The sequence below is a fragment of the Canis aureus genome, chromosome 31 (genome assembly GCF_053574225.1).
Source record: "Canis aureus isolate CA01 chromosome 31, VMU_Caureus_v.1.0, whole genome shotgun sequence".
In the NCBI taxonomy this organism is placed as follows: domain Eukaryota; kingdom Metazoa; phylum Chordata; class Mammalia; order Carnivora; family Canidae; genus Canis; species Canis aureus.
In genome coordinates this window covers 7,611,062-7,624,242 of record NC_135641.1, presented here as the reverse complement: position 1 = coordinate 7,624,242, position 13,181 = coordinate 7,611,062, and the positions used below count along the sequence as shown (strand labels likewise).

Here is a 13,181-nt window from a genome sequence, read left to right as displayed (position 1 = left end):
CTGGGCCCATGTTCCCCAGATATGCACATACTTCCTACCTCCTTGCTTCAAGGGTTTGCTCAAGACACCCTATCATGGGGAGCTTCTCGGTTGCCCCACCTTCTGACATCCCTACTTCCCTTACTCTTTCTCCCTATGGCTCTTTTTACTATAGAATAACCTACCCGCATTAGACCATACCTCCAAGAGGACAGGGGCCTGGGCCTGTCTTGTTTACAGGTGTGTATCTATCACCTAGAGGAAGACCTGCACAGAACAGATACTCAGTAAATCCTTGTTGAATTAAACTTGACTGTCTAAGGTAATTGAGCAAGTATCTGATAGAACCAAGCTAGTAACTGATGCACCCACATCTGGCCTCAACCATGCTCTTATCCACTGCCTTTTGTATTTGTGAACTCAAAGCAATGCAGGAATAATTCTTTTTTCTTCATCTGCAATTAAACTCACTATTCTTACTCATTCTTTTACTTGTTCATCCCTTAGATATTATAATTAGCCAGAGTCTTTGGGACTTAGGACAACATTCACTACTGTCAACATTTATGTGTTGGGTCCCACTTTTCCTTGTTTGCTAGCTTACTGCCCAGTCATCTTCCCCCCTGCCCGGAGACTTCTCTGCACCATCTTACCGGTTGGTATACACAGTTTCCTGGGTACCATGTTTTCCTCCTGTTTTATGCCCTTACCCGGGATGCATCTGCCAAGTGCTGTAACTTTCTAGGAAAGGGGGCATAGGAAATCAATTTTGTCAGTACTAGCAAGACTGACTTGCTATCTGACTCTGCCTTTATATGGATAATTTGACTAGGTATAGATTTGAGGTAAATAAGAACTCTCCCCAGAACTTTGTGAGCACACCACTTGATTGTTGTTTACTCCCCAGGATTGCTACTGCAAGTCAGGTGGCATCTGTTTTATTTCTCTCCAGTGGTCTGAGAGTCTTTTATGTTGGTGCTTTGAAATTTCATGATGCAGAATGTGGAAATGTCCTATTCTGGGCATGGAGGCATTTCCTTTAAAGGTACAGGTCCCTCAGGTCTGAGGAATTGTGCCGTATTGCTTCTTTGGTCTTGCTTCCCCTCCATTCCCTTTCTGGGGCTCCAATAATGTGTTAGATCTCTTGGGCGTGTCTTGTATGCATTATTATTGCATTATTCTCAGAGTTTCTATCTCCTTCCCTATACGGCTATCTTCTGAGTATTTCCCAGTCGTTCTATCAGATTTTTTATATGGGTAGTGATATTTTTACAGCCTATAAAGATTTTCTTGTTCTTTGATCCTCTCATGTATCACCCACTTCTTATTTAATAAACACAAGATCTTCTTAAATCCTTTTCAATACTGATCTTAAAGTTTTTCCTTGTTTCCTTTAATCTCTTTTATTCTGTAAATTATGTTTTTTCTGAGATACAGTTCATTTTTCTATTTTCTTTCATGACACTAATTCTCCCCAATTCCTCAGTAATCCCTACTAATTTATCATATTTGAGAAAGAAAAACCTGGCAGTAGTTTCTCCTAATACAACATAAATGGAAGTATTTTCCACTAAACGTCCCTGAGTTAGGCTTTATGATGGGGAGGGTGGGGCCTATGGGCTGGCATTCTTCTTGAGCATGAGAGGGTGAAGGGCAGCCCGACCCCCCTTCCAGCGTACCACCCACATGCCTGTGTGATATAAACTTTGTCTAGGTCACCAGCAGGCAAACCCGAGTCTACCTTTCTCTGTTTGTTCGGGAACAACTTTCTCAGTTTCTTCAGGAGACCACTCCTGTTCTTCACCCTGGAGTAAGCACTGGCTACGGGGTCGCCATCTTGATAGGAGGGAGGAAGAAGTTGACTTAACGTGTGTCAAGCACCAACTTCCCATGAAGCTTCTATCATTAGCCTCATGTCTCTCTCTAAACCCCAGCTCAATTCTGACAATTGAGCGGGTCCAAGAATTCACTGAAGACAGCCAGTCCACCTCCACCATGCCGACAGAGCAGATTGTTGGGAGAAACTTCTACATTTTAATTGCTCATCACTCCTATCTACTTCGCTTTCTAGAAGATTTACGGCTTGCTTTTGATGAGACTCACCCGCTGGCCTCTGTGTTCTTGTCTCTTTTATGGCTTACCCATTGTAATTCTGTACTTTATTCTTCCAAGGCTCTGGACAGAGGGGAGGCAAATGCGTGGACAGAGTAGGCCATCTTGAATCACTAAGATACGTTTTCATTTTTTAATTTACATTTTCCTAGTTCAGTTAAAGCATGATCAAAATCATGTAGTGTAAGTGATATTGGAAAAGCTTTGATAGATTTCTACATAAGTTGCCACTTTACTACAAAAGTACAAAAAAGAACTGTTTGCCCCATTTTAACTAGCAAGGTCGCCATGTGGTAGGAAGGGCAGGGGAGGTATTAGTTTCTGTGGATCAGCAAAAAAGACACCAGCTAGGTCTTCGGGGCCACTTAATATCCCAAACTCTTAGTTCCAGATCCAGCCACCAACTTACTGTAATGGGATGTTAAAATGACTGTCTCCCTGATGCAAGTTTGGTGTGGACATAAAGTGGACAGAATCAGATATGAGTCTGAGAGCGACTTCACGAAGGATGTCTGATCATCACTTCTGTGCATCCTGAACCCTGGGAAGAGAGAGGCAGCAGGCGACAGGTTCAGAGGAGGTCTGCTGAAGACAGTTAGTCCCCACCCTCTCGGAGGGCAAGCTTGGAGACTGGGCTTCCATGCGGCCACCTGGATGTGAGGTCCCTGCCTATAAAGTGAGGTTCCAGAACGCTGGAGGCCAAACGGCTGACAGAACGATCACTTTGCTGGTGGAAGTGGGAGGAGGTCAATGTGCGGGGATCGGACATTGGGGTGCAGGATGCCAGACGCAGCACACGGGAGAGACTGTATTTATTATGTGCTGATCTATAAAATAGCCTGGACTGGGCGCCTGAGCTCTGAGAGCAAGAACTTCTGAGGAAGAATCGGCCCGAGGGCCACAGCCAGCAGGGAATGCAGTGGAACTTCTGCAGCTGGGGACGAGACCCCCAGGGAGAAAAATCCGCCTTCACCGCCTTTGAAAGGAGATTAAAGTGTTGGTTGATATCACAGGCTGATCGCATTCTAATTAATAAATCTAAACTAGAAATTTCTGTTTTACTGAAGGGGGACCAGAAGGTTCACAAAAACTGAGTGTCCACGGGGCAGGGAGGGATCGCCTCTGGGAAATGCAATTGAAAGGAGCAGTGGCAGCCAGATATCCTGTTGCATAGACCTCCCAAGTGGCAGGTGTTAAACAAACTGGCTCATTACTTGAGTAGAGTTCATGTTTCCTTTGAGAACCTGACAATGGAGACTGGAAAGGATTTATATGGTATTTAGGCGGGGTTTCTTTCTTTCTTATAACAAGTGCGCCTGGGAGCATTAGCGCAAAGAATGGAATTGAAATCGCCAAATATGCGGAATTTGGGATTTATAGCATGTGACACATTCCAAATACTGAGTTGTAGGTCCACTTGGCAGAGGTAAAAGATGGACATGCCTTGACCAAATTCTTGTCCATATTAGCCAATTTTGATTATAATCACTGGTTAAGAATCTGCATTTAATTCATTTCATTTTTACCTCAAAATAAGCTTCTGATGTTTGATTGAACTTTAATACATATTTACAACTCAGATTTCTACTTTTAATAGGATTAATTTTGCTCTGAAGTAGGAAATGAAAGGATCATGCTGTTTTCATTACAGAAGTGAAGAAAAAATAGGTACAGGTGAAGTCATATTCAGTAGGATATTGACACATTTTTGAGATATTTTTGCTTGCTTCAAACTCACCAGCTACTTAAATAAGTTAAAAATTGGCACTGTAGGGATGCTTGGGTGGCTCAGCGGTTGAGATCCCAGAGTCCCAGGATCGCGTCTCACATTGGGCTCTTTGCGTGGAGCCTGCTTCTCCCTCTGCCTGTGTCTCTGCCTCTATCTCTGTATTTCTCGTGAATAAATAAATAAAATCTTTTTAAAAATTGGCACTGTATTTCTACATTCTTGGTGTTTTTCTTCAGTAAGAAAAAAAATATACAGACTTATCCTTATATCATGTATATTTAAGAGTATAGAGAAGTGGGACTCAAAGTGATCTGGGTTCAAATCACATCCCTGTCACTTCCAGCCAAGTAACTCTGGGCAAGGAACTTCTCATGGAGAAGCCTCAGTTTCCAGATCTGTAGAATGTGGCAAAAATCACACCTACCTCCTTAAGCTGCTGGAAACTACACGAGATACAATTTGCAAAGTGTCTGGCACAATGCCTGGCATGTAGCAAATGCTTTACATTGCAGTATGGGGCTTTTTAAAACATAATTTTATTCATCATGCACAAAATGAATAAATTTAACTTTTAAACTACAAAAAAAAAAGCAACCTATCTGTCAAGAGAATAATGTAGGATCTAGTTATGCCGTTCATTTAGCTTTCTTCCTCTATCATTTGTGATAATTTTTCAACAGTCACATTGCAAACTAAGTGTGTGTGTATGGGGAGCCGGGGGGATGGGAGCAGGGATTCCAGTGCCTTCCCAGGTGTTTCCCTGCTTGTTTTTTCTGGTCAATGTATCCTCTGCTCAGTCCCCAGAATGGAGTCTTTAAAGTGCAAATCAGATCATGTGGGCTGTCTGCTAGGGAAGTTACAGGCCCCTTATTACTCATCTCCCACTCTCCCCACTCTCCCCACCTCTACCATCCATGTCTGGCGCAGGAAACCCTGAACTGCTGGCAGTCTTACCCATCACACTCCCCACTTTGTCTGCTCTTGGACTTGATTCCAGCTACCATTCTTCATGGTTCCATCTATGCCCCTTAGCTCTGGGGCTACCATCAAGGAAGCATCCATGGTACACATGACACTACCGTGGGATGCCCCTGCAGGATGTTCCCACGGAACCAAAATCTACCTTGTCCCAGCATGGGAACTGAAATGGTCCATTCATCTGTCTGGTCCAAATCCGGGTCTCTTGAGGGCAAAGATGACCTCTCACTCACCTCTGTATGTCCAACATAGAACCCACCATGTTTTCAGTTTCAAAAGTTCTGCTTTGGGGACCCCTGGGTGGCTCAGCAGTTGAGTGTCTGCCCTCATCTCAGGGCGTGACCCCAGGGTCCTGGGATTGAGTCTCACATCAGGCTCCCCTCAGGGAGCCTGCTTCTCCCTCTGCCTATGTCCCTGCCTCTCTCTGTGTCTCTCATGACTAAATAAAATAAAATCTTAAAAAAAATGTTAAAAAAAAAAAAAAAAAGATCTGCGGGACCCTTGGGTGGCTCAGTAGTTTAGCACCTGCCTTCAGCCCAGGGCCTGATCCTGGAGACCCAGGATCGAGTCCCACATCAGGCTCCCCTTACGGTGCCTGCTTCTCCCTCTGCCTGTGTCTCTGCCTCTCTCTCTCTCTCTCTGTCTCTGTGTCTCTCATGGATAAATAAATAAAATCTTTTTTTTTTTTTTTTTTTAAATCTGCTTTGTGTCTGAGGCAAGAACGAATGACTTCTTCCTTACCAAGTTAGCATGGTGGTATTATTAAATAAAATGAATGGACTTTTCCTGGGCCAGGAAATGTGCTCATACTTTATATACATTATCTTATTTATGTCTAAATTACACAAATAGATACATACCATTGTGACACCCCCCACCCCCCGCCGGGTGAGAGAGCCATTTCAAGAAGTGTGTAATGTACCTAACATTAGGGACCTTGGACAAGGCAGAGCTGGATTTCCACTCGGGCACTGTTTTATGATGAAAAGAGATCCTGAGGAGGGGGGGGGGGTGCGGCATAGAAAGAAAACATTCTAAGTGATCTCTGGATCCTGAGGACGTAATACCTGAGAAATCACACTTTCCTAGGTTGAATCTGAATCTGGTGTTTTCCCAGAGAGCTGGAACTCTGAGATTTCTGGCCACACTTCATAAAGTTTGGCCACTGGGAAGATCTAGTGGAAAATGTGGAAAAAATCAGCCTACTACAGCTGATGGCTCGAAATCCTCAGACAGAACTTTCAATCTCTGGAAGTGATTGTAGCTGAGCAATAAAAACTGCTTGGAAACATCCTGTACATTTTTTGTTTCCAGTTTTCCTCCTCTCCTTGTTCCATGGACCAATCCCTGCCTTCAGTAGGATTTCCCCACCATTCTTCACTCAAACGGTTTCACCAATGTCATTGGTGGAACATGCCTTGTTTTCTTAATTGCATTAGACACAGTATATTGACCTTCAACCTTGAGACATGCTCTTCTTCTGGCTTCTAAGAAATGACATTGACTTACACTTCTGGTTATCCCTTTTTCTGCATCTTCTCAGCTCCCAGACCTGTACATCTGTGGGGCAATCGGCACACAATCCTTGGGACCTCTTCTCTCTACCCTTACTTCCCAGGCGATCTCTTCTAGATTCGTGGGCTTAAATATCATCTACCTGCTTTGATTTCTAGCCTGGGCTACCCCCTGAACTCCGACCCTTGGATTCAACTAAGTTCATGTGCACTTTGATTCTGTTAGACAGATACCACAAGTTCAAAACCACGATCTTAATATTTACTAGCACGGCCTCAAATCCAACCAGAGTCCTCTGCCGCTGGCCCTACCTCAGTCCATGGGGACTCTGTTCTTTTGGGTGTTGGGTCTCCCTGAGTCTTCTGTCTTCCACCGACACCACATAGTCTGTGAGCCAATCTGCGCAGCTCTACCATGTATCTGCATTCAGAATTACACTACTTTTCATAACCTCCATGGCTACCATCCTAGCCCCAGCCATGATCCTTTCTTGTTTAGATTACTGCAATAACCTCCTGACTGGCATTGTGGCTCCTGCTCTTGATCCCAATGCATTCTTCCACCAATAGCCAGAGAGACCCTGTTACAAACAAGGTCAACTTATGTCACTCCTCTGTTCAAATCCTCAATGGCTCCCGTGGATTTGGCACAGCCAACCATCTTAAGTCCTCATCAAGACTTACACTCTCTCTTTCACCCCCATCTGGCTGCTCGTGTCATTTCTTTGCCCCCCTTCTCTGTGATCCACCCTTGCTGTTCTACAAACATACCAGACATACCCCCACTTACCAGCCTTGGAACTTGCTACTCTTTCTGTTTCAGAACATGGTTCCCCACATATTAATAGGGCCATCTCCCTTACATCCTTCAGGACTGAATCAAAAGTCACCTTCTAATTAGAGCTTTCCCTGGCCACTCTACCAAACTATTTATCCTGCTGATTTTCTGTCTTCTCCTTTTGAAATGAGGCTAGGGATTTTGGTTGATATTGATCACTGCTCTATTGTCAGGGTCTAAATCATTTCGGGAACATAAGAGGTGCTTAATAATTACTGAATGAATTAACTCATTCAATAGTGAAAGTCACTCCTTCTCCCATATTTGTACTTCGTCATTACCAGTGACAAATCTCAAAAATCACAACCCTGAAAATCCAAAAGCTATTTTTCAGTCTTGACTTTAATTGTGCTTTCAATTAGCAAACCAGGTGGCTCCAAACTTTACGACGCCTGGAATGGTATCAAGCACACAGATTAGATATGGGAGGGGGGGTCCCAAAGCTCCAATATTCCTGATCTCTTGAAAATGTTAGAGTCTGTCCCCCTACCTTTTCCGGGCCATAGCTTTCTAATTTCTAAATGGGGAATATGATCTTATGCCACTCAAGTATTTATGTAGAGTTATAGAGTAATTTTAAACTCAAAAACCACCAGCAGCAATTTACATGAGAAAATCTTTAAATGAGTATTTAAAAGCATGCATTTTAAACAAAATAATTCAAACATTAAAAGTGTTCATTGAGCTCTAAAATTAAGACTCATCAATGGCACACAGATTTTTTTTTTTCCTACCAGGTAGCATGATGAAATATGGTCAGAAAATCTGAAAAAAATATATGGAAATGCACAGGCAAGAAGAGACGGCACATTGTGTCCACACAATGTGTCCACATTGTGTCCACATTGGAATTGTGTGACAATTCAGGGAATTGCTCAGTACATCCCTACCCTCAAACACACACACACACACACACACACACTCCACACCAAATCCTCAGAAACACTCATTCCAGATTTTACAAAGAGTAAGCGATTTCACAACATATTTACATTTAAAACCTCTTCCTAAATTCAGTAACATAAAGAGGACTGAGGCTTTCCTTCTGCCCCATTCACACTCCCCAAACTCTCCAGCAGACCTGTATTCCCTCCCCGTCTTCTCCAAGATGATTAAGTGGAAGAAGCACCTGTTTGGGATATATAATCAGGAGGAGAAAGAACTGGAAGTTAAGCTCTTGGTTTCTCTCTCCAGGTTTGCACAGGAAACCAAAGGGCTGTTAGCAAGCCACAGGGCTCTCTGGGACTCAGGCTCCTCCCCCTGGCGGCTGAGGAGGGCAAAGAGGGAGGCTTTCAGTCCCCTGCAGGCTCCCTGGCTGGTTCCCCACTCCTTGACTGATCTAGTAACTTGTTTTACAAATGTGTAAGACAAAGTTTCCAAACTTAAATACACAAAGTTTCCATATGGGACTCCTAGCCACCTCTGCCATCCGGACTGCTAATCCTGAGTCCTTACTTAATAGGTATGTTGGTGCCGCCACTGGGTTGGCATTAATGATCATCTACCTCCAAAATTCTCTTACAGAGCGTGAGAGAGAATATTTTCATTTCGGTAAACACAGCTAGCATAATTTGCGGGCAGCGGAATTCCAGCCTGCATCCTGTTATACCAGGCCAATCCACACTGGCAATTACTGCGCTGAATTAAAGAAGCCCTTGGACACCTGCCTCTTGTATGCAACAAGTTCCTTTTTTAAAAAAAAAAAAATCCTATTTATCTTCACAGTCATCTATTTATGTCAAGAAAGGAAACATATGAGCACAGCATCTGTTACTAGAGTGACACAATTACCAAATACTTTCATAAGAGGGAAAAAAATCAACAATAACTCCCGTTGGTTGTCAGGTGCTTTAGGAGACAAAACATTAGTCTTTCAATCACAGTGTCTTGTTTAAGCTGAACAGATGGCGCTACCAGCAGAGAATCACCAGCTCAGCCTGGTCTTTGATGGGCATAACGACCACAGAAATGTCACCTCCTCTGAACTGGCAGAGATAAGCAGGTTTCTTATCACAGATTCAGGCCAGCCCACCCCCTCTGTCCCTGTGATAAGCAGGTAGCAAATTCAAGGGACTTCATTACTAGTCACTTTCCCCCCATTGTTAGACTCTATGTAAATACAACGACCTAGGTATGGGGCAGTCCTTTACCTTTCCCAGTAACTAAATTCAGACAAAATATGTGAAGACTTGAATAAATTAGAGCCGTAACAAAGTAGTAACGACTCAAGGCAGTGAATCGTTGTTTACTTTTTCACTACTATGGGAATCTATGTAAACTGAATGATGGCCGCTTTGGGCAAATCTCACGTTTTTCTACAGGGAAATGTAGGTAACTATAGGTGATCGTCTAGATTTCGCGTTTTTTATTTGCTCTGCTCGCTTTCTGGATATCATCAACAGGTCTGTGTGGTTCTCTATGAGATTGGACTTCATTTGGGGATGGCTTAGCCTTCAGATCTGGGAGACAGAGGGGGGGAGGAGGAACCGAGAGACAGAGACTCAGGGTTGGTGGGGGAGCCAGAGGGACCCGGGTTTGAGGGGCCGCAGGCCCTGCCGCGAAGTACGGGCGGGCGCGTCTGCGTCCAGGCACCGTAGGCCAGGGACGCCCGGAGCCCCCACCCCTGCGGACGCCCAGGCGGGTGCGCCCGGTCCGCGCCCCCGCGCAGCGCCCGGGCCCCGGGGCGGAGCCGCGCGGGGCGGCGGCGGGGCGGCGGGGCGGCGGGGCGGCGGGGCGGCGGGTTACCTGCCAGGCTGCCCGGCCTCTGGAGGGTGGCCGTGGCGTACAGCTCCTGCGAGTGCTTGCTGTACTGCTCGGACGCGTGCACCAGGCGCTTGGTGGGCGACAGGGTGGCGTACGTGCCGATGGTGGAGCTCAGCTGGTGGATGGGAGACGAGGAGATGGTGGACTGCACGGTGGGGGGCGAGGTCACGCGGATCGGGGACAGGCCGGCCGAGGACACGACGATGTTGATGGGCGAGCTGGTGCTGTAGGACTTGGCCAGGCGGCTGGGCGACTGCTTGGGCGAGGAGCCCCGCGGCGCGGCGTAGGCGGCGCCCTCGGGGGCCGAGCCGCCGCGCTGCAGCTTGGTGGGCGAGCCCCCCTGCGGGGCGGCCAGCGGGGAGCCCCCGCGCGGCGGCGCGGGCAGCGTGGAGCTGGAGTAGTAGAGCGCGGCGGCGGCGGCGGCGGCGGCGGCGGGCGGCGCGTCGGGCAGGTGGAAGGCGCTGCCCAGGCTGGGCGCGAACGGCTCCCGCGGCGGCGGCGGCGGCGGCGGCGCGGGCTCGGGCCCCGCCAGGTGCGCCGCGCGGCTCGAGGTGCCCTGTGCGCGGGAGAGGAGAGAACACGCGCGCTTAGCCAGCGGGCAGCCCAGGGCGCCCCGCCCCTCCGCCCTCCGCGCGGCCCGGCCCGGCCCGGCCCGGCCCGGCCCGGCCAGGGGCCCCGGGCGCCCCGGCCTTCGCGGGCGGGGGCCTCCTCGACCGCAGGGGCCCGGCAGGCAGGGGGGCGGGGCGAGGGAATCACGTCTGGCGAGTGGGACAGTGTCGTGCGTCCAGACCTAAGACGTCTCCGCAACAGCAGAGGCATCGCATTAGTCACCTACGGATCTGCAAAAGGCCGCCCGACGGGCCAGCATGATCTACTTGAATGCAATCACGATCCGTTCGTCCTCATGAGAAACCAAGGCACCAAGTCCCCCACCTCCACCTCCACCCCCACGGTCATCCCACTGGACACAGGCTCGACCTCCAAAATTGGTCAAGTCGCATACTTATCTGGAGAACATCGAGAATAAGCATACTTCTCAGAGTTTATTCTGTTGCTATTGTCGTATTGATGCTTCTTTTTGGGGGCCCGAGAAGTTAAAAGGGGGGAAAATATGAAGTCAAAATAAATAACCCTTGATCTTTCAGTATTAAAAAAAAAAAAAAGCGCTTCTAGAGGAGTCAGAGCAATTGCAAATGAAAGACTAAAAAAACCTCCCTTTTCTAGATTTTAACGCTGGGCCACAAATCTTTCAGAATCTCTCTCTCTCTCTCTTTCTCTCTCTCTAGCTGGCTTTTAAGAGCCCCCTGCAGCTGTGTCTTCAAATTGAAAGCCAGTTGCCTCTCATTTATTTACAAGAACACAAAAGACAACAAGGGCTGGGGTGGAGCTGGAGAGACAGTTGGAGGGGAAAGCACTTTCCTTGAATCTTGTCCAGAGACAAATTTGCATGCGAATGAAAACACTACATTGTCAACCACTTCTGGGCAGGAGGTCTGGGATCTTCCAGGCTTTCCCGGGGGAGCAGAAAGGTTTTTGAGAGCAGCCTGGTGTGAAAAGGGGGTAGGACTGTGCACAGGGAAAGAAACTGGGAAAGAAGGTTTTGAAATTAGGGGTGAGAACTGAGTGGGAAGGAGGAAGTGGGTAAGATGCAGGGAAGGGGCAGAGAGACGGAACAGATGCCATCCATTAAAAGTTTCAGTGCTGCCTCTCCACCCGCTTTGGAATGGCAACTGGCAAATAGCAGCCTGGGCACCTCCATCCACACACACATCACATCCCAAATGTTATCTGGAGGTCAGGTTCATGGGAAGATTCGAGGGAGTTAATGCGGCAAAATCAAAATCCTCTATAAGGGCAGTGGATGAGAGGGGACAAATGGTTTGTCAAAAGGCACTGTGTACGTCTCTGCGTGCACGCACTTATATGCGGTGTATGTATTTTATATATTTGTGTATATTGTTTCAGTCCACTGACATGCTCTCCTTGAGCAAACTCTAGTCAGGCTCCTCTGAACTCTCTTCTCCAATAGCCCCTGGTTCTGGGAGCTTCTGTGTTCATCTCTGTGTTGCCCAGGCTTAGCAAGATCCCGTGCAGTCAGTGTAGCCAGAAGGCCCCAGGCTCCATGGCCGATGGCCCTGCATGTGGGACCCGGTGCCTCATACCCCGCTAGCTGCCAGGTGCCTTCTCAGCATGGGGTGAGGGGGCAGTCAGAGTCCCCTTCCGCCTGATGTTTCCTCCTAGCAATTTTCTGCCCACTGACTCCACCCTGTAAATCCTACTTTTCCTCATTGAAGTAAGGATAGGACCTAGTTCATTACCATGATCTCTTTTCCCCTACTAAAGGAGGGATTTTTTTTCCTGAATAAAATCTATATTTACCACTTTAATGTCCAGCCCTAGTTCTCCTTTAACACCATGGAGCAATTCTTTTGAATGTAATGGTAAGAGTGAAAGTGAAATGAAATGTAAACACCACACCTTTGTTCAGTAAGGGGTCTCCAGCCACTAGAACAAGGCCTGATTCCTAGTAGAGATACCATGAATATTTGCAGAATAAAGGAATAGTTAATTAAGCTGGTCCCAAGTCCTTGGCATTGGCAATGGGGACAGGGGTGAGGGGGATGTGTGGAGGATGGTGGAGAAGCTCTGCAGAACTGGTGTGCTCATCCTGAGCCCCGAGATAGATTCTGGCATCATCCAGAGTCATAAGGGTGCTGCTTGCTTCCAGTTTTGCTTCCATCCCAGCAGAAGGTCTGAGCATGAAATGTATAGGCTGGGCTCTCGAACCTGACTGCAGATTAACCATCAGCGGAGGAGCTTTTTAAAAAAACTATGTATGCATGCTATACTCTAGCCATTCACGTGATCTCTGGAGGTGGGACTCAGGCATCAGGCTTTTTAGGAAGCTCTCCAGATGATTCCAGTGTGCATCCAAATAGAAGAGCAACTTCTCCCTAAAGCAGTGGTTTTCCAAGTGTGGTCCCTGCCCACTATCAGCATCAGCCCACCCTTATGGAATCAGAAATTCTGAGACAGGGGTCCAGGGTGCTGTTTTAACAGGGTTTTGCGTGTGTGTGTGTGTGTGTGTGTGTGTGTGTGTGTGTTTTAAAGATTTTTAAAATTTAGTTTTGAGAGACCCAGAGAGAGGCAGAGACATAGACAGAGGGAGAAGCAGGCTCCCTGTGGGGAGCCTGTTGCGGGACTGGATCCCAGGACCCTGGGATCATGACCCAAGCCAAAGGCAGACACTCAACACCTGAGCCACCCA

At 47.2% G+C, this 13,181-nt stretch overlaps 1 protein-coding gene across 5 annotated transcripts in view; it reads right to left on the bottom strand.

Moving 5' to 3' along the window:
* CTNND2 (catenin delta 2) overlaps positions 1–13,181 on the bottom strand; it is a 913,492-nt gene that overhangs the window by 381,438 nt on the left and 518,873 nt on the right. For all 5 annotated transcript variants that reach the window (XM_077879565.1, XM_077879568.1, XM_077879566.1 and 2 more), the window contains one exon: positions 9,896–10,469. In XM_077879565.1, the coding sequence (XP_077735691.1) occupies positions 9,896–10,469 (574 nt within the window). The remainder of the gene's footprint in view (positions 1–9,895; positions 10,470–13,181) is intronic.